The sequence below is a fragment of the Lissotriton helveticus genome, chromosome 2_2 (assembly GCF_964261635.1).
Source record: "Lissotriton helveticus chromosome 2_2, aLisHel1.1, whole genome shotgun sequence".
NCBI classification, from domain to species: Eukaryota; Metazoa; Chordata; class Amphibia; order Caudata; family Salamandridae; genus Lissotriton; species Lissotriton helveticus.
The window spans coordinates 74,673,311-74,695,727 of record NC_136060.1 but is presented as its reverse complement, the minus strand read 5'-3'; the positions used below and the strand labels follow the sequence as shown (position 1 = coordinate 74,695,727).

The 22,417-nt window shown below is 47.0% G+C and overlaps 1 protein-coding gene across 6 annotated transcripts in view; it reads left to right on the top strand.

Moving 5' to 3' along the window:
* The window catches only part of PCM1 (pericentriolar material 1), a 1,361,399-nt gene that overhangs the window by 468,455 nt on the left and 870,527 nt on the right, over nucleotides 1-22,417 (top strand). For all 6 annotated transcript variants that reach the window (XM_078678108.1, XM_078678107.1, XM_078678103.1 and 3 more), the window contains 2 exons: nucleotides 11,204-11,343; nucleotides 11,423-11,552. In XM_078678108.1, coding sequence (XP_078534234.1) covers nucleotides 11,204-11,343; nucleotides 11,423-11,552 — 270 coding nt within the window. The remainder of the gene's footprint in view (nucleotides 1-11,203; nucleotides 11,344-11,422; nucleotides 11,553-22,417) is intronic.

The window sequence follows — 22,417 nt, the reverse complement described above, 5'->3', positions numbered from 1 at the left end:
CTCGTCTTCAAATGCGACCTTTGTAAGAAGAACTTTAACGGCAAATGATTCAAGCAATAGGATCCTTTGACGTGATTTCTATCACTCCATGCATGAGCGAGGCTTTCAGATGGTGAAGCAGAGCATAACATTTGGTGTATCTAAATGATTTTTATTAAAAAAGTACTTACATATAATTAATATAAACACTTTTCACAAGAAAAAACAAAATCATATGGTTCTTTTCATATCAACAATATGCATATATTCACTAGACACAATACATGATTCTTAATACATAGTAAAAAATATAACCAATTAAAAACAGTTTGTCGCTTTAAGCTGGAGCTCAAAGCTACATTTTCTCTGTCCAGGCTTTCCTTCCTCAGATAGAGGAATCATCTGTGTTAGTCCATATGGACAACTTCTCAAGCATTTTCTATGTCAACAAACAAGGAGGAACCAAATCTCATAGACTTTCTCTAGAGGCTGCAGAGCTCTAGAATTGGCTAACAGAATGTGGAATCTCTCTAAAAGCAAAACATGTTCCAGGGCTCCGGAATACTCTGGCAGGACAACACAGTTGCCATGAGTGTAAGCTGGACCAGGATTAGTTAGATAGGATCGTCTCGCAGTAGGGGACACTTGCTCTGGACATGTTTGCAATACACTCCAAGTTCAAATATGTTTTTTTGCCAACAGGTTACCTCTTCCAAACTCTCTGGGGGATGCACTTTCAATGCTTTGGTCCGGGATATATGCTTAAGCTCCACCCCCCATCTAATTGAATCCCAAGGTACTGATCAAAATGAAAGCGGAACTTTGCCGCCTGCTTCTCATAGCCCCCAGGTGGGCCAGACAGCTCTGGTTCTTAGACCGTCTCCTCCTCGCAGAAGCATGGTCCATCCGTCTTCTACCGCCACCACCACTATTAACCAGGAACAAGGGCCAGATAGGTCACCCGGAGCCAGCATCTCTCCGATTGCATGCGTGGCTCCTGAATTATATGAATTTAAGAACCTGAATATTACTCGGAGGGTAAAGATATTCTCACCAAGTCTTTAGCGGAAAGCACCAACAAAACATACACGCTGAAACAGAGGAGATATTGATCTCTGGTGCTATCAAAACAAATTGCATCCCTACCTATCTATTCCAGAACAAATCCTTCCGTACTTGCTTTCGTTGGCAAAATCATGCCTGGTATATCCTTCAGTTAAAGTTCATGTTCGAGGCATGTGGGCTGCTGAATTCATATCTATGCATAGATCGCCGCCTAGTGTTGGGTCCGGATGATTGCACATTGTTGTCCTGGAAGAGTCTTCGAAGTATCACGAGATAGGTGGCTCCTCCCTTGGACTACAGTGCGCATGGGCATCCACTCCATCTCAGATAGTTTTTTTCCGCCATTGGGTTCGGATGTACTTCTTAACTCTTGTTCGGACTCTGTTATAGTTACTCTTTCTTCGAGGCCAAAAGGCCTTAGGGGCGTCGGTATTGTCTTTTCGCTCGGTGCTCTCAAATTTCCGTACTTTATCTCGACTTCGGAAGACTTCTGGTCTTCGACGCCACAGGCCCGTCGCAGATTGAAGATGGAACGGAGTCCGTTCAAGCGATGCCCCGTCTGTAACTCCAAATATCCACACATCGACGTGCACCCGGTGTGCAACAAGTGTCTCTCGCCAGAACACGACGAGGCCAGTTGTATGGCCTGTTCGAAAAGTTCAGGTCGAAGAAGACTCTCTGCCTTCGACGCGCTGCCCGACAATCGGCACGTGAATCGGCGCCGGAACCCGAGAACATCTTCGGGGGTGACGACAGCGCAGATGTGCAGGGAGACGACCCGGACCTTTCGGACCCCGCGTCAGAACATGACTCCAGCTACTACGTGGACGACGAACAGATCGACGTCCAAGATGAAGACTCCCATCGAGGTAGGAGACGACGCACTACCCCTCGGGGCCGTCGACGACGACTCCAGCGAGGAACACGGCCCAACCGCAGTAGCGGGGCCTCATTCAGACTCTTCCATGGCTCAGGTCGAGGCATCGCCGGAAGGCCTTAGCCAAGATCTACGACCCCGTTCTATAGTCCCGCTTCAAGGCCGGTTCCACCGAGCCATTGGTCCACGGACCGCCATTGGTGGAGAAAACGAAACCGAAGCCCAGTGGGCCGAAATCAAAACCGAAACTGTCGGAGACAGCCATCGGATTGATGACTTCGGGGCCGTCCAAGTCACTGAAGGTGCTCCACCGCTCGGAGCCGAAAGGGGGTGTCGACCCCAAGGTCGGAGCGGCAAAGACTGTGTCTGCCGTTAAACACGTCACGCTCACGTCGGAGTCGACGTCCAAGCCCAGGTCCAAAGATGGCGACCATTGGAAGGCGCTCAAGGCCAAGAAGGCCGTCGAGCCGAAGGCACGAAAGCCGCACCTGCTCAAATCCTTCGAGTCGAAAACTCCAACCGCCTCGAAGGGACACCCCTCCGACACCGGTGCCAGCATCCCCGCTCCGATGCCACGCCTCGAGTCAACGAAGTTGCACAAGCAAGGGGACCACTCTGAGTCTGTCGGATCCAAGGCAAAGTCTTTGACGCTCATTGGTCAGTCGCCGATGTCTTGGACTCCCATAAAGTTCGGCCTCCCCCCCCGACTGCAAGGCCTAAGGCTGTGCCCCTTCCTTCGGCTGCTGCCTCTTCCAAGTCGACGCCCGCAGCCATGACTGAACACCCTCGGACCGATGCTGTTCATTTTCAGCCTCCAAGCTACGACGAACAATCTAAGTTCTTCATCGACTCTGATTCAGGCAGGCTCACCGTCTACAAGCGGAAAATCAGGCCTGAAACACCTATGGAGGCATACAAAATTCCGCTCAAAAAGAAGAGGGACTCCACCACCTCTCCTGTTCTCTTTGAGCCTATACCCTCTTACAGGCAGGGGTATCCCTATTCACCCACTGCAGCCATTGAAGACGTCGATGAGGGTGACAATGAGGAACAGTTCAACTACCCTGTGGACCAGGACCAGGATGAGTCCCAGCCATGGGCTGGCACTGTTGACCCTGATGACACTCACACCACCCCTGACACTCAGTCATATGCGGTCAAGACTTCCCCTGCTGAGGACACTGCTGCGTTTAACGCACTCATTGAACGGGCGGCGCATAACCACGACGTAGATATGCACGCTGACCCGGTGGAGGAGGACTTCCTTTTTTATACATTCTCCACATCTGAACGCTCAGTTAAAACTCTGCCTATGCTCAAAGGTGTGCTCAAGCATGCCAGTGACATTTTTAAGGAGCCCACCAAGGCACGGGTGGTCAACCCAAGAATTGAGCGCAAGTATCGGCCTGCGCCCGTGGATCCCACGTACATCAAGGGCCAACTCCCACTGGACTCCTTAGTGGTGGCTAATGCTCGCAAGAGGGCGAACTCCCAGACAACGGGTGATGCTCCCCCTCCGGACAAGGAATCAAAAATATTTGAAGCCTCTGGAAAACGTGTGGCTGCTCAAGCGGCCAATATTTGGAGGATCTCCAATACACAAGCCCTGCTGGCACGATACGACAGGGCACATTATGACACTTTAGAACAACTCCTCCAACACCTTCCAGATACATATAAGGAGGGAGCAGAAATGCTTATACAAGAGGGAAAGTTAATCTCCAACGCGTCCATTAAGTGCGCGTTGGATGCGGCCGACACAGCAGCTAGGGCTATTAACACTAGCGTTATGCTCCGGAGACATGCCTGTCTGCGCATCTCTGGATTTAAGGCAGAAATCCAGACTAACCTGCTCAATCGACCTGTCAACCCTGACTTCCTTTTCGGTCCAGAAGTAGACACCACACTTGAGAAGATTAAAAAGGACACTGACACTGCCAAATCCATGGGGGCTCTGCAGTCTCAGCAGTTCAGGGGCGGTTCCTTTCGTCGCTCCGGTAACAGGGGAGCCTCAAGGGGGCAGGCGTCACAACAGGCCCAATACAACAAAGGGGGCTCACAATCCACCTATACCAAGAACAATAGAGGTGGATACCGTGGAAACAGCGCAAAGGGCAGAGGTCGTGGAAACAATAATGCCAGATCCTCTGCCACTACCAAGCAGTGACGTCTTGTCACTGCCCCCCGACCATACCACCCCGGTCGGGGGACGACTCCAGCAGTTCCTGCCAGTCTGGGAAGGCATAACTACAGACAGGTGGGTGAGACAAATTATACAACACGGCTATTGTCTGGAGCTCACTTCCACTCCACCCAACATACCCCCAAGGCACCGTCCTATGTCCGCAGAGCACATGCACTTATTGCAGCAGGAGGTCGTCTCCATGCTACAAAAAGGGGCCATAGAACTCGTGCCTGTGAAACAGCAGGGAACAGGGGTGTACTCTCTGTACTTTCTCATACCAAAAAAAGACGGATCCCTCAGGCCCATCTTGGACCTCAGGCCCCTAAACCAATATATACTCTCGGAACATTTTCACATGCTCACATTACAGCAAGTTCTCCCGTTGCTCAGGCAAGGAGATTTCCTGGTAACCTTAGATCTAAAGGATGAATACTTCCACATTCCTATTCACTAAAGTCACAGGAAGTATCTAAGGTTCACCATCCACAACCAGCATTACCAGTTCACGGTCTTGCCTTTCGGGGTCACTACTGCCCCCAGAGTGTTCACGAAGTGTTTGGCGACAGTGGCAGCGCATCTTCGGAGGCAAAACGTCCACGTCTATCCGTACCTAGACGACTGGCTCGTCCAGGCGCAGTCGGCCCAGCAGTGTGCCGACCACATGTCCCGTACAATACACCTTCTACACAGTCTAGGGTTTTCTCTCAATTACCCAAAGTCTCATCTGCAGCCTGCACACGTACGTCAGTACCTAGGCGCAGAAATCAACACGCTGACTGCCACAGCGCACCCCAGCTTAGCGAGAGTCGCCAGTATGCAAACTCTGATTCAAAGATTCAGGCCGCAACATTCACTCCCAGCACAGGTGTTTATGCAGCTCATCGGCATGATGGCCTCATGCATCTTTATAGTCCCTCACGCGAGGCTGCACATGCGTCCGCTTCAGGAATGCTTGGCACGCCAGTGGAACCAGGCTCAAGGACATCTCAAAGACCTAGTGTTGGTGACCGGTCGTGCATTCAGCTCTCTGCATTGGTGGAACCCACACAACCTTTGCAAGGGACGACCGTTCCAGGAGCCTGTGCCACAGCTGGTGCTGACAGCGGACGCATCTCTCCAGGGTTGGGGAGCGCATGTCCTCCATTACACAGTGCAGGGCCTATGGACACCGCAGCAGCAGAGGTTGCACATCAACCTACTGGAACTGATGGCAATCTTTCTAGCGATGAAGGCATTCAGGTTGCATCTCAGCAACAAAGTCGTGCTGATCCGGATGGACAACATGACTGCAATGTATTACATTCAGAAACAGGGGGGGACACACTCTCCACAACTGTCACACCTAGCACAGTGCATGTGGAAGTGGGCCATTCAGAGGAACATCTTCCTCATGGCGGAACACCTCCCAGGCAGGGACAACCAGATAGCGGACCTGCTCAGCAGACACAGTCATCAAATGCACGAGTGGGAATTACACCCATCAGTGCTCCAACCATACTTCCAGCGGTGGGGTCATCCACAAATAGACCTCTTCGCCACACACGAAAACGCAAAATGACACGCCTTCGCCGCCAGGTTCCCACACCCGCAGTCTCAGGGCAATGCGATATGGATGGACTGGTCGAACAGATTTGCGTACGCTTTTCCTCCAGCTCCACTCATACCGCTAGTGGCACGCAAACTGAGGCAACACTCCATGACACTGATCCTGGTTGCTCCAACGTGGGCGAGGCAGGCGTGGTACACCACGTTCCTAGAGCTTTCCGTGGTGCCCCTCGAACGCCTCAGACTCACGCCCAGTCTCCTCACTCAGAGCCGTGGCGACATTCAGCACCCAGATCCGCAACAATTGAGCCTTGCAATATGGCTCCTGAGGTCATAGAGTTTGGCTACCTTAACCTGCCGCCTGAATGTATGGACATCATAAAGGAGGCTAGGCGTCCTACCACACGTGCCTGCTACGCAGCCATATGGAAGCGTTTTATCTATTGTTCCAATAATAACATATCTCCGCTGGATACTTCCACCCAAAACATCATAGCTTACTTGCTGCACCTGTACAAAAGTAATTTGGCGTACAGTTCCATCAGGATACATTTAGCGGCTATGGCGGCCTACCTTCAAAATAGACAGCGCCTGTCCCTTTTCAGGGTGCCATCCATTAAAGCCTTTATGGAAGGCCTCAAAAGGGTCATCCCTCCAAGACACCCGCCTTCGCCTGTGTGGAACCTCAACATAGTCCTCACCGGGCTCATGGGCCCGCCATTTGAGCCTCTTCACTCTTGTGAGATACAGTTTCTCACATGGAAAGTGGTTTTTTTGGTGGCTATTACGTTGCTCAGATGGGTCAGCGAGCTGCAAGCGCTCACTATTCAGGAGCCCTTCATACAGATACATGCCAATAGGGTTGTGCTGCGCACCAACCCCAAATTCATGCCCAAGGTAGTATCACAGTTCCACATCAACCAAACTATTGAACTGCCTGTTTTCTTCCCAAATCCTGACTCCGTGGCAGACAGAGCGCTGCACACACTAGATGTCAAGAGGGCTCTCTTGTATTACATTGACAGGACCAAAGACTTCAGGAAGACTAAACAGCTGTTTGTTGCCTTCTCTCCACAGCACAAGGGCAACCCAATTTCAAAATCAGGCATAGCCAGATGGATAGTTAAATGCATCCAAATCTGTTATCAAAAGGCTAAACGCACGCTAACAGTTCCCCCCCCAAAGCGCATTCCACACGCAAATTGGGGGCATCCATGGCTTTCCTAGGTAACATCCCTCTAGAGGCATCCGAAACCATCAGGCAGGGCGCTGACGAGGGCCAGACTATGGCCTTGATCCTTCTGGATCTCAGCGCTGCGTTCGACACTGTAGCACATTCCATCTTGCTACAGTGTCTGAACATAGGAGGGGTGAGAGGTGCAGCGCTGAAATGGATCCAATCATTCCTATCGGGCCGAGGTTTCCAAGTCAGGCAGGGCGACTGCTACTCGGAGCGAGTAGCCTTGGACCAGGGGGTGCCACAGGGCTCGTCCCTGAGTCCAACTCTTTTTAATCTCTACGTTGCCCCGGTTGCCACCATAGTCGAGAGTCACGGCCTGCGCATGGTGTCGTATGCCGACGACACGCAGCTGGTCATCTCCCTGTCACGTGCGCCCAGTCTTGCGGCGGACATCTTCAGAGCATGCATGCAAGATCTTGCTGCCTGGATGTCTGCCAATTGCCTCAAGCTCCACGGAGGCAAGACTGAGGTGCTGGTCGTGGGGGGAGGCCAGGCGGCGTGGACGTCGGCATGGTGGCCACCATGCCTGGGACCAGCACCAATCCCCTGCCAGGAGGCGAGGAATCTGGGTATCTGGTTCGATCCCAACCTCACCTTCGGACCCCAGATCAATCGGGTGGTTGGATCATGCTTCGGGACTCTCAAGAGCCTCAGGAAGGTTCTGAAGTTTCTGCCTATCAAAGCACGCCAAACATTAGTGCATGCATTAGTTACATCGAAGATGGACTATGGCAATCTTCTCTATCTAGGGTCTTTAGAGAAGAATCTGAGCCGCCTGCAGGTTTTGCAGAATGCTGCTGCCCGACTGGTGCTCAGATTACCCAGAAGAGCAGCCTCCAAAGCGGCGCTCCAAGCCCTGCACTGGCTCTCGGTGAGAAGCAGGGTGGAATTCAAAGCACTCTGCACCTGCCACCGGATTGTCAATGGTAAGGCCCCACTTCCATTGCAGGGACTGCTGACACAATACGAGCCTTCCCGTTCCCTAAGATCTTCCGGCACGGGGCTCCTGTCTATTCCCAAGGTGTCTAAAGCTCGGATGGGCGGAAGATCCTTTAGGTATCTGGCTGCGTCAAGCTGGAATAAACTTCCTGTGGCGCTGCGTCTAGAACCATCAGAACTCATCTTCAGAGCCAAGTTAAAAACATTATTATTTACCCGGTAACAGGTTTCCGCCTAGTACTTCTCCCACAGCACTCGCTCCTTAGCGCGGGGACACGCCGTTGTGCGTCACCAAGCGCTTTATAAAACCCCCTATTATTATTATTATTATTATTAGAGGACATATGTAGAGCAGCCACATGGACCACCATACACACATTCACCAAACACCACTGCGTGGATGTACACTCAAAACAGCAAGCTGCTGTAGGTCAGGCTGTTCTCAAAACACTTTTTCAGACTGCTGCAGCTGGCACGGGCAACCGCCGCTAGGGAGGGTACTGCTATGTATTCTATGCATAGATATGAATTCAGCAGCCCACATGCCTCGAACGGAATATGCTACTTACCAATATGCATCTGTTCTTGGCATGTAGGGCTGCTGACATTCATATCGCCCGCCCTCCTCCCCGGTGCCTGTCGCAGCTGTAGCATTCACACTTCACGTACTTACTCTCATGCATGGTCATCACTTACTGTATCACACTCCATCTCTGCCACAATGGCGAAAAACAATCTGAGCATGGAGTGGATGCCCATGCGCACTGTAGTCCAAGGGAGGAGCCACCTATCTCGTGATACTTCGAAGACTCTTCCAGGACAACAATGTGCAATCATCCGGACCCAACACTAGGTGGCGATCTATGCATAGATATGAATGTCAGCAGCCCTACATGCCAAGAACAGATGCATACTGGTAAGTAGCATATTCCCTCTCTGCTATATCTCGATATAGACGCTCGCCTAAACTCCCGTTTCTCTGTTTCACCAGAATTGTAACCCAATTCCTGAAAGGACTGTTTCGAACCTTTCCGCCTGTACAACCTCCTCTGGAGTGAAGCTTAAAAATAGTACTATCACAATTGCTAAGGCAAACCTTGAACCCTTCCATAGTGTAGACATTGAATACCCAACGTGGAAGGTTTCTCTCTTGCTCACTTTGACATCCACCAGGAGAGGCAGTGCATTACAGGTTTTCACTATACAACAACCCTTTCTATGATTCACGAATGAAATGGTAATTCTTAGGAAGAATCAAAAATTCATCCCAAAAGTTCTGTCGCACTTCCACCTTAATGAGCCTATCGTTCGTAGAACTTTCTTCCCTATTATGGTTACACCAGCGGAACGAGCTCTGCATACTTAAGTTAAGACATTAAAAGATGTCTTAATTTTATCTACAGAGGTCTAAAACTATGACAAGACTGATTAGCTGTTTGTAGCCTATGGACAAAGTCACCAAGTTACAGCTGTTACTAAGGCTACTATTGCCAGTTGAATCGCTGCAACAATTCATTTTTGCCACGATAAGGCAGGCAAGAATTTGACCAGAACACTTAAAGCAGACTCCACAAGAGCAGTCTCCACCTCAGCTGCTATGTTTGCAGGAATCCCATTGGAAAACATCTGCAGAGTTGTAACGTGGAAAACCACGCACTCATTCACAAACATTACTGCCTGGAATCTATGCAACATGCTGATGCAGGTGTGGGACAGGCAGTGCTACGCTATTTATTTCAATGAAGCGAGTCTCTTTAAATAGAGGAGTTTCATTCTGCTTTATGTTCACCTGTGCATCAAATAGATGTTTTCTATTCGTTAATGAAAATGTTATGCTTGCTTTATGACATATTAAGTATTCTAATGTCTTTACATATTTTATGCATGTTGTTATGTTGTACGGTTCTCATAAGAAATATTTGCATGTATAAAGTCTTCAATGGTTCTAGTACTCCCACCATCCTCTAAGGGTTCTTAATTGTTTACTGTAGTGCTTGCTATTCAGATTGAAGCATGTGATTCTATGAAAGATACCCCAATACTGGATAAGAAATAAGTTACTTACCTGTAACTGCAGTTATCCAGTATTCATGATCTCATCTAGTGCATCTTTTCAAGATCCAAGACTGTACGTTAGCCCTGGTATAAACCTGCATCAGCCCTATGAGAAATTTTCACTATTTTTATTATGTATTCGGGGATTTATGTTAAAAAATAAATTCCATGACATAGAAGCAGATTATGAGGTATATACTAGTTGCCCTCCTTGTGTGTAGATTGTCTGTGTTTCAAGAAGAGGGATGTGAAGTAAATGAATAGGCATAACTTGCGTTCCCTTTTTTCTTTTATGTCTTATAACAGGAAGTAGGTTGTGTACCAAAATTTAGATTACTTGCAAAGACCTTTTCATGCTTCCCAGCTCTTTGATAAACAGTCACCATCTTTGAATTAGGTTACTACTATTTATCTAAGACCAATTACAGCCTTGATGTTATACACGCACATCACGCACACCCACCAGACATTTGTTTTGTACAGCAGATGCATTTATCCATCTGATTATCTTACCAGCATTGGAACTGATGGCCTCAAAGGTTTTTACACAGATTATTGTGGCAAGTATGTAACCTTGTGAGCTAATTTAATTGGAATCTGTTAAGTGCAGGTGATTGATAGTTGCCTTCAGATTACCGTTTCCAATAGCATGTGCCCAGTGTACCAGTCTTTTACTGGTCCTTAGCAAATTCTTCCTAAATAACACACAATGAACAGATAGATTTGAGGGGCTTTAAGAATGATTAATTTTCAAAAGAAACTTCCTTCTTCCCTTAGATACCTTCAACAACCAAAATCTCTACCCTACTTGTGCTGGTTATTCAACCACTCAACACCAGGTTGACTTGGTTTTCTTTGTTTTGTGAACTAATGTCAGGATCTTGAATTCGACTGTTCTTTACTGGCAACCTATGTGTTGCTATATTTTGGGTGAAATATGCTTGTGTTCAGGATTTTGGCAGCAGCTTTTGCAGTAGAATTGTTGTAGACCTGCCATATTGGTAGTGAAAGCATGCCTGCTGAAGTATACTGGCAAAACACCTTGTCACTTCGATTCATGAAACTCAGAGGGTGACCTAGTCCTTGTAGTGGCTCAGTGACTCAATCATTCACCCAATCAATACAGAGGGAACCCCACAGATACCAAATTGCCAAGCTTAAACTACAAATCTTAGTTTCTAAATTTGTTTCTAATGACTGTATGGATGATCAAATCAGCCCACTGCAAATGAAGTTACCTTCATTTGTTAAGTTTTAGGAATTTCTTTTGTTGTATGGTACTAAAGTTTATGTAAAAACTACTTATTTCTAATTTTAGGATGGCGAAGAGGTAGAGGCTTGTCCTGTTAATAGATTGAACCGTGTTGGTGATGTAGTGGCAGATGAACCTCAGCCAAATAACACTAGGCCCAGTGCCTCAAAATCACAGAGAGATGTGGCGCTCAATGAAAAAGCAAGGTAAATATGTTCATCTTTTTTTTAATGGTTCTTTTAACAATTTACGTGATTTAACCTGAAATTAATTCTGATACTTTAGAGAGAAATTTTATGAAGCCAAACTTGAACAGCAGCAAAGAGAATTAAAGCAGCTACACGAAGAAAGAAAAAAACTGATCGACATACAAGAAAAGATTCAGGAATTGCAGAAGGCGTGTCCGGACCTTCAGGTAAAGGATTAAACTTCATAAATGTTAGAGCAACCTATTTAATATTAACCTTAATGGCTCAGTAAAAAATGATGCAATGTCATGTGAGCCCCCATTATGGGATCTTAATAAATATACTTTAACATTTGAATGTATATGCAGCATCCTGGAAACACAATTGTGTGTGTGAGAGTAGAGAAATAGATTCCACTGCAACAATTAATGAAGAAGCTACTTATTCTGTAGGGTAGTGTTTTGAATTGCTAAAACTGTTTACCTTGTTTAAAAAACCTGCCCAACTTTCCATGCTGATCCTGGTTATAATATTCTTGATAAATTCCATTGAGGTGCCGGGTTTTTAAGAACCCGGTGGTGTCAGGGAATAACACCCGAAGACCTCTGAGTTCCCCCTTGTTTCGGACCACAGAAACACGGAGTCTTCTAGTCGCAGTCGGAGATCAAGTTTTATTGATAGCTACCAAGTAACAGGTGTCCTAGAAGCACGACAAGCACGGGTCATGTGTTCTCAGGAGACTGTTAGTTTTTACAGAACCAGCCTTCTCCTTATATACAAAAATAATAGCTGCAAGCAAGAATTCTTGAGTTTATGATATGGCTATATACATATTTCTACAATAATACAAAAGAGCGAAGTCATGTAGGCAAGCCCGTATTTTAGATGTCCAATTCGTGATAGATTACCTAGCCAGGCCCGGAACTCCCATCAGATATCGGTGAAGCCCCAATAAAGGAAGGCACCTCCTAGTCATAAAACTGGCCATAAACAGGGAGCGTGGACAGGTGTGTATGTGTAGAAAACATGATCTGTAAGAGGTGAATGGTTTGTGGTATGTTGTGCATTGATGCTATCGTGTTTGGCCACTGGGCGGGGAGCTGCCCAAACAGGTTTGGCTGGAGGCAAGGGAGTCAGTTGGGACAGGTCAGGGGGAAGTCAGGGAAGGTGGACGTGTCCTTTTAGATCAAGCTCGACCTTTAATTGACTTATCATGAGGGCAAGACACAAGATGGATACCGTTTACAAAATGGAGTCTGGGGGGTCGGGACGGAAACTACGATTCAGGGGTGTTAGCATGCCTCGATCATGACGCAAATGCATAGGAATGATGTCCTAATCATTATCGGTTCGTCGACACCAAATTCGTCATGGTACGTTGATGTTTCGGGACACGGGTATTGGACCTCGATACCGGGACAACGGTAGGGTCCAGAATTTCAGAACCAGAGACCCTCCTTTTGCCCTCATATAAGGCAATAATTCATGTTAATCCGAGTCTAAATCTGTATGAAGGAATTAGTGGAGATGCTGTTGTAGCATCATTCTGTTGCTCAGTTCGTCCCTTGACACAGGCTTCCGTACACATGAGGTAGCACAGAGGCCACATAGTGCAGGAGCGCACTGTACACACAGGCAGAACATAAACAGAAGTGCTAAGATCATCCCAATGAAGATCAGTGTTTTCCATCCCCATGTAGCGATCAGTCCCTAGAACCACCCTAGTAAGGACCAGTCCCCTTTTTCTACGTGAAGGGAACCAGATATCTCGTGTAACTTAAGAGATGGCCTGGTACACCGTCGGTGCGTTATCAGGGATGAAAATGCAACAACTGGATTGGATCACTCTACACACACCACCACGATCGGCGAGTATGATATCTAGGGCAACTCGGTTCTGAAGAGTCATAAGTCGATCCGACTGAAGTTCGGTCGTCAAATTGCCAAGAGCTCCGGCCGTTGTAATCACGGCGGATTCAACTATCCTCGATAACTGGCGAATATTCCTGCTGTTCACCATAGGCCCCCAAAATGGCAGAAAACCCTTTGCGAAGTCAGCGAATTCCTGACCCGCGGTGTCGTCTTTACTCACGACACCTCTAGCTGTCCTTGTCCGATGGTAATCTGCTCTGGCCGTGTAGGTGGGAGGCAGCAGAAATGTGATAAAGCATGTACCTGAGAAGTCAGGGGGCAACCAGGTGTAAGCTTGGTCATGGCAGACGAAATACGTGCCTTTGGCTGCTAATAGTATAGGGGAAGTTCGGGAAGCGAACACATAGGTTTCCGTGCATATACTCTTTCCTAATTGTGCTTTGGGATCCCTGCCGATACCTTGTAAACATAAGTGACCTCGGTTGGGTACTATCCAAACTGGGCGGGATTTCTTTGCTGTCTGGCTCTTACTCAGGTAAACCCCATATTTAGTTACGTTCCAACGAGTGTACGGAGTGAGTTCATCTTTGGGAATCGTTAGATATGTGTCGAACTCTCTACTCATATTTCTTATCCCTGCTACTAGTGCCTTGTTACTGGAATCACTCTCAGTAGAACGTGTCGGGTATGGTTCTAGGGCGAATAGGAACATGGTCTGGAAAGCCCACAGAGAACCATAATAACTGAAAGGCAGGATGAAGTATGGGATACCCTTATCCGTTGTGTGTGGCATGAGTCCACATATCCAACAGTTCGATGTGTTCATTATGTACTGGTGTTGGTGTAGAAGTTGAATGAATGAGTTATTTACAAATTCGAGTCTTCTGGCAGACTCGTGTTCAGGTAGAGGGTGAAAGTAGTGTGGAGAGATAGTAGGAGGAGGCTGTGGCCGGGTGTCATTTGAAAAAGTAACTTGGAATACGAATAGAGTATAACCAGTCAAAAACATCGTTATGCTACACAACATTAAAATACATGTTATCAAAAACCTTCTTTTGGCCAGTACAGTGCATAGTTGTCTTTCAATGTTCGTGAGTCTGGTAGGTCTCTTTACCCTAGGAAACTCCATCCTCTAGTTGCTGCCCGCGGTGGTAGGTTGGTTCTGCCAGGGAGTGCGCTCTGTTCAGTCCGGGGTAACTCCCTTGGACCAACCAGAACCGTTGACCTAAACGTCCCCAGTTGCACTCCCCAGCCTTCAACCGCGACCCTAGCAGCAGAACCGGATGGCGGTTCGAAAATCAAAAATGAGCAAGTTTCCTGAGAGTGAGAGAGCTGGAAAAATCAAAAATAGTTCTTGGGGGGAAAAGAAAATCACATTCGTTTGTTTTTATTAGTCTCTTCGTTTAGACCTTAAATTGTACCGTCGTTTTCCTGGTACGGTGTGGTCTTCAAACAATGTCTCTGGTTCGGTAGTGTCCAACTGCATAGACCGTGGCACAAATCCTTGTAAAATATGATCACTCTCCTTTTCGGTACCAGTTTCTTTTAAACGTGCATCGCTGAAAGGGATGAAGCGAGGTATGGATTCTGTCTCTGAGTCGGCAATTCCTTCGTTGACCCACCGGTCGTATGGAAGGGGCAGAGGGACCCGTTTACAATGGGTCCCGTGCACCCAGTTCTTTTTGCCTTCCACCCGAACCGCTGATCTCGTGGAAAGAAGTACCAGGTAAGGTCCGGTCCACCTCGGCTGTCCGTTGTTTGTGCGCTGGAAATTCCGCACCAAGACCCACGTGCCGGGTGCGATGGAGTGACCTGGATCGTCAGAGGCTGGTGGAGAGGAACTGTGAACCTGTTGGTGTAAAACACGCAATTTAGTTGTCAATTCGCACAAATAGTCAAGCAGTACGGGGTGCTCTATTTCGCTGAGTTTGTTTGGTCTTGGCACGCCCCAGACGTTGACTGGGCGGCCAAACACTATCTCATGGGGGCTAAGTCCTAACCTGGAATGGACTGTCATTCTAGTTGACAAGAGTGCCAGGGGCAAGGCGTCAGGCCACTTAAGACCTGTACAGGCTTGGATCTTGGCTAATTTGAGCTTTAAAGTGCCATTGTAGCACTCTACTAATCCAGCTGATTGGGGGTGATTCGCCGAGTGGAATTTTTGTTGTATGCCTAAACATTCACACACTCTCTTCATCACGCGTCCTACGAACTCACTTCCATTATCACTCCAGACGATTCTGGGCATGCCGAATCTCGGGAAGAACTCTTTGACGAGAGCTTTGGCAGTTGACAAGGCAGTATTGTCTTTAAGGGGGTACGCTTCCACCCACCTGGAGAAAGCGCAAACAACAACGAGCACATACTTCAGATTGTTGCATCTCTCCATGTGAATGAAATCGAGCTGCAAAACCTCGAACGGATACGTTGGAGGCGCAAAATGACCAGCTGGAGTTGGGGTTCCCCTACCGGGATTGTACTTCAAACACACCATACAGTTTCTGACCACATTCTCTGCATATTTCGGGATATTGCTGTTTTGCCATACTGGGGCCAATACTTTACAGATTCCTTTCGAACTGATGTGCGCAAATCCATGAGCCATTATTACTACTGCAAGTACATATGCGTTAGGTAATAGCCATCGCTGGTGTTCTGACAATTCGACCCAACAACCATTCGCATCTAACCTATCCTTACTTTCTCTACATTCATTCACCTCTTTCTCAGTTGCCTCGGCTTGTATAGATTTCACGCTTTCGATGGTGTCCTCACACATTCCTACATCAGTAATCCATCTAGCGGGACCTACAACATACATTCGACTCATTGTGTTCCTTGCAGTCTCTTTTGCAACCTCGTCTGCAAATGCATTCCCGCGGCCAACATCATCCTGAATCTTTTTGTGTGCACTGCATTTTACAATGGCAACTTGTAGTGGCAAGGTCAGTGACTGGAGGAGCTCGTTAACTAGCTGACCATCTTGTATCTTTGCACCATGTGACGTAAGAAACCCACGTTCACGCCACAGTCTCCCAAAAGTGTGAGCCACACCAAAGGCGTATTGGCTGTCAGTGTACACATTGACTCGCTTTCCTTTCGCTAACACACATGCTCTGGTAAGCGCAATTAGCTCTGCAGCTTGTGCAGAATTATGGGAAATGCGCGCAATCTCTATAATGGTGTGTAATGTCGTTACGGCATATGCTGCAGTCGTATCACCATTCGGCAGCTTGAAACATGAACCATCAACCCATAAAGTATCGTTGCATTCAGGAAGGGGAGTGTCCTGTAAGTCTACTCTCCCTTTTGTCTCTTCTTCTGTCCTAAAACAGCAGTCATGGTTATCAATCTTGTCTGTTTCTGTCGGAATGGGTAATAACGTTGCGGGATTCAGTGTATCGCACCTCTTTATGTGGATGTGACATGCTAGCAGCGTAAGTTCGTAACTGGATAGTCGAGCGCTGGTAAGGTGTTGTGTCTTCGTCCTGTTCAGTAAAATGTCTACTGCATGCGGAACCATAACGATCAGAGTATTATTCATGACTAATCCAGCGGATTGTCGGATGCAGACAGCTGCTGCGGCGGTAGCCCTCAGACAACTTGGTAGGGCTTTAGCCACAGGGTCTAGAGTTGCCGAAAAATACGCGCATGGGCGCTGTCTGTCCCCAAAATGTTGTGTTAAAACTGATAATGCACAACCTTCCTTCTCATGGACATATAATGTAAAAGGCTTACTGTAGTTGGGGTTTCCCAACACAGGAGCCAAACACAATGCATCACGCAACTCGTGGAAACTCGTCTGGCAATCTTCAGACCAAGGCATAGGATTTGGCGTGTCTTTACAGAGTAGTGCCAGCAAGGGTTTAGCTAGTAGTGAGAAATTCGGTATCCATTGTCTACAGTACGATGTAATGCCCAAGAAGGCTCGAACCTCTCTCTGTGTCCTTGGGGCACTCAGTTCTGCAATTGCCTGTATTCTTTCTGGTGTCAGTCTCCTTCCCTCCTTCGACAAGATGTGACCTAAGTAGGTTACTTCTTGTCGGCAAAATTGTAGTTTGGAAAGAGAGACTTTGTGCTTCATGTTACATAAGTGATGCAATAATGACAACGTAGCTTTCTTGCAAATCTCTTCAGTGTCTGCAGCGATCAGTAGATCGTCTACGTACTGAATCAGAGTTGAACCATTCGGTAGAACAATCGTGTCTAGTTGTGTTTTCAGGGCCTGACTGAATATTGATGGGCTTTCGCAGTAGCCTTGAGGAGCGCACTTGAAGCGGAAACTTCGTCCTCCTAAATTAAATCCGAAAATATCTCTACTCTCCTCAGCAATCGGGATGCTGAAGAAAGCGTTCTTCAGGTCAATCACCGAGAACCAATTTGCTGAAGCTGGAACCATCGTCAATAAAGCAGTAATGTCGGGGACAACTGGAAACTGTGGGATAACTATCTTGTTCACTTCTCTGAGGTCGATCACGAACCTATACACAGGGGGCTGTGAAGGGTCCGTACGCTTTAAAACCGGTAAGACTGGACTGTTACAAACATTTCCTGTCGTTTCTTCAATGACGTCCTTATCAATCAGGTCATAAACAATCGTCAATAACGCCTTTTCACATTCGCTAGATATTTTGTATTGGGGAATGCGTGGCAACCTAACGTTGGCTTTCAATGGTATGACATACGGTGCTATCTCCAAACGACCTACATCATTAGAACCGTTTGCCCAGAGTACATCAGGAAGACACGACAATTCAGTTGCAATATTTTCTTTTGACACATACATTGGAGAAATGACTTTCTTACCTAAAGTAAGTTGTACTCCCAATGGTGAACAGTACAAAGTCGCATATAACCTTTTTAGCAAATCCAAACCTAACAAATTTTCACCGCAACCTGTTGTCAAAATGAGGGGTGCTTCTAATTCGCATGGGCCAATAGAAAGAGATACAGGACTGGAGATCGGGTTTCTAACAGGGGCGCCAGAGAAACCTACTGAAACATTCATTTCGCCAGACAAAGGTGCGCCAGGAAGTTTCGAGTGCATGATAGAACTTTTTGTAGCACCAGTATCCAGCAGAAATGGCTCTGACACTCCTGACGTAATTACCTTGACATAAGGTCCATTCTGATCTACTGGAACTGAAATAACTCCCTCTCTTTGTCCATGGCTGTCCTAGCAATCGTTACCCTCATTTTCGTGTTCGGTGTAATAGTCGTCAGTATAGTACTGAGCTGACCTGGACGACGCATTATTCTGTTGGTCAAAGCTGTTCATCGAATTCTGAGGCGGAAAGGAAGTTGTATTCTGGGTGAAATTTCCACGGCCCCTACCTCTAGGGGCATGTTGAACACCTCTTCCCCTTACACCTGAAGCACCGCTCAAACGTCGCGCAAGAGCCGGACAATTACCTTTAAAGTGACCCTCTTCCTTGCAATACGCACATTGATTCGGGCCATAAGCAATACGCTGATGGGAAAACTCGTTTCCTTGCGCGTTTCTCGAATACTGCTGTTGTGGTTGATAATTGGGCTGACTAGCCGTACGAGGCGGATAAGCTTGCTGGAGAAGAACTTTAGTTTTTAAATCTTTTGTCTTTTTGTCGACTTTATCTAGCTCGTCTTTGCGCCTATTTTCATAGTACTGGGCTGTAGCTAAAATTTGAGCTGACGTAGAGGCAGCCCAAGCACTCTCTGAATATTTCAGTTTATTACACAGTTCAGGGATTAAATTATGTACGAATTTGTCTACAAACAATCTTTGACAACCCTCGGTAGCCATATCCTGACCACTATGATCGGTGAAAGTCTCCTCAAATCTTGTGAAAAAGTCAGACACATTCTCATCTTTCTTCTGCTTGCACGCAGATAGCTTGTCCCAGTTTACGCGTACTTCAGGCATTATCGTTTTCATGTACGCGATAATTCTACCGGGAAGTTCAGCTATTAACGGCTCAGGTTTAGAACCACCAATTTGTCTAGCATCTATAGCGGCAGTGTTCGCCCATGAGTCACCTAGTTCTTGGTCATGGTTCGTATGACGTATTTTGCTCCATAGAGGATGTGGAACAACGTTCCCAAACAGCATGTCTATATCCGCTAAATTCATTATACATGAGCTTGCAGTTTGCGATAACTCCTTATAATACCCAGTCGGGTTTTTACGAGGATCAGGCAGTGTCTGCTTGAGTGCTAAGACATCGGATCTTTTCCAGGGGACATGTACCCATACACGCTGGAAATGAGGCAGAATTGGCGGATTCGCATTCGCATCACCTTCCCTCCAAACCGGAGGAACCTCTCTCATGGGGTACTGTTTCGCTCTTTTCCCGCCTGGTGCATCGTCTTCGTGACATGATCTAGAGACGTTTCCCTTACTCCTATAAGGGAGCAATAACTCTATCGCTTTCTCAACATCTGCACCTATAATCATACCTTCATAGAACTTAAAGCGTGTACGCCATAGTTCGTTCATGGTGTATGTGGGATCATTTGTCTTCACATCTTCGCCCAGATATACACACATTTCTTCAAATACGTATCTCTGAGTGGGTGCATTCCATTGACGGAAAACTTCCATAACAGACTGAACATCATATCTAACAGTATCCGTAATCCATTTACGGGCTAGTTCATTCAGCACTTTCCTTTCCTCGTAATCAGGCAGTTGACTACGTAACTGTCTATGTTCTGTTTTAGGGGTCGTTTTAGGCGACCCGAAGAAAGGTGAAAGCAGACCAGTGACGGTACCTGTCACTCTTGTCTAATAGAAGGAGAAGCTTGCGGAGGGGCAAACGCATCAGAAAAAACAGGCTGAGGCAAAGAAGAAGTAGAGGCAATAGTAGAGGAAGTTGAAGTAGTCGCAGACGTAGTATCATAGACAATAGCTGGAGCTGTAGGCAAAGTCGTAGAAGTAGATGGAGTATGTAGCAAAGATGGCGGCCTTTGAGAAGGCTGCGCCGGAGAAGTAGGAACCAGCTGAAGAGTAGCTGGCGTGTGTGCAAGAGCTGTGTTTCGTGCGCCGGGGCGCGGTATAGTAAAAATCTTTGGCGTTGTAGTAGCGTCTAACGCATACGGTGGAGGTGAGCTTAATAAGTGGGACATTAATGGATCTTTCTCGGATCTCTCCTCTTGACCTTGTCCCTTATTTGGTAACATCGGGTAGCATTTATCTACTGCTAGTTTCTTGCTCCTAAGTATTTGTTCGTTTTCCTGCTCTTCCTCGTTATCCCTGTATGCAACGGCAGCTTGCACCATTGACATACCTCTTTTATTCTTTTTTGCTAATTTTATTTCTTTCTGTTTGGCTTCTTTGCGCCATAAGCGGAAAGAGTCAAACATCGCCGGCCGGGCTTTTCTCTTGAATAATTTGACCTCTAAGTTATCTAATATTTCTGAGTCGAAACTACCATATTGGGGCCACTTTAAAACACCATCCTTGCGGGTGTATTTTATCCACACTTCATTATATGTGATAGGACCTACGCCGTGCTTTACATAGAGCTCATATGTTGGAGTTCCAATCGGAGGAACCGGACAGGAATCCTCTAATCGGGAATCCTTACTATAACCAAGACAAAACAAGTTTCCAAGTCTGCTAAAACCAGGCATCTTTGCTCACTAGTCCAGCTTCAAACTTCAAAGGATTATCTGTTACGATATTTCTCGTGAATACACAAGTCCTTCGGCTTTGGGGCTTGCAAGTACCAAATCAAAGCGTATCTCAAGGATACCAAAAACTAAGGACAAACTAAGGACTGGGAGACGCTCCACTTATACTTAACTGAAGTATTTGAAGATCGGTGACGTCGCTAGAAGACTCGTCTATCGTTTCGCTCTACCAAGGATCACTGGGTCCAAAACAAGGCGATAGTCAGGGCAGCAGTCCTTCGTAGCCGTCGGGATGCGGGGAACCTCGCAGCAAAGACCTTCGGAACCACGTCGACATACAGGGGTCGCTGAAGTGGCTGGCCGTCCTCCGGAATTTTCACATGAAGCTCCTCACGAACATCTGGCTTGGACCGTCGGCGCTTGATACCGCCCCACGTTGGGCGCCAACTGAGGTGCCGGGTTTTTAAGAACCCGGTGGTGTCAGGGAATAACACCCGAAGACCTCTGAGTTCCCCCTTGTTTCGGACCACAGAAACACGGAGTCTTCTAGTCGCAGTCAGAGATCAAGTTTTATTGATAGCTACCAAGTAACAGGTGTCCCAGAAGCACGACAAGCACGGGTCATGTGTTCTCAGGAGACTGTTCGTTTTTACAGAACCAGCCTTCTCCTTATATACAAAAATAATAGCTGCAAGCAAGAATTCTTGAGTTTATGATATGGCTATATACATATTTCTACAATAATACAAAAGAGCGAAGTCATGTAGGCAAGCCCGTATTTTAGATGTCCAATTCGTGATAGATTACCTAGCAAGGCCCGGAACTCCCATCAGATATCGGTGAAGCCCCAATAAAGGAAGGCACCTCCTAGTCATAAAATTGACCATAAACCGGGAGCGTGGACAGGTGTGTATGTGTGTAGAAAACATGATCTGTAAGAGGTGAATGGTTTGTGGTATGTTGTGCATTGATGCTAACGTGTTTGGCCACTGGGCGGGGAGCTGCCCAAACAGGTTTGGCTGGAGGCAAGGGAGTCAGTTGGGACAGGTCAGGGGGAAGTCAGGGAAGGTGGACGTGTCCTTTTAGATCAAGCTCGACCTTTAATTGACTTATCATGAGGGCAAGACACAAGATGGATACCGTTTACAAAATGGAGTCTGGGGGGTCGGGACGGAAACTACGATTCAGGGGTGTTAGCATGACTCAATCATGACGCAAATGCATAGGAATGATGTCCTAATCATTATCGGTTCGTCGACACCAAATTCGTCATGGTACGTTGATGTTTCGGGACACGGGTATTGGACCTCGATACCGGGACAACGGTAGGGTCCAGAATTTCAGAACCACACCATGTATGTTGGACAGTAGAACAAATGTTGTAAATGGGTGCTCAATTTAAGAGGTGTGTGTGCGCGCGCGTGTGTATATATATATATATATATATATAATATATATATATATATATATATATATATATATATATATTGACGCCGCTGGGGTTTTAATGAAATAAAGTGGTGCTCTGCTCTAAAAACCCCCCTTGTGGCCTCTGATCTTTTTCTTGGAAAGGATTTTCAGCGCCGCCGCTGGGGTTTTAATGAAATAA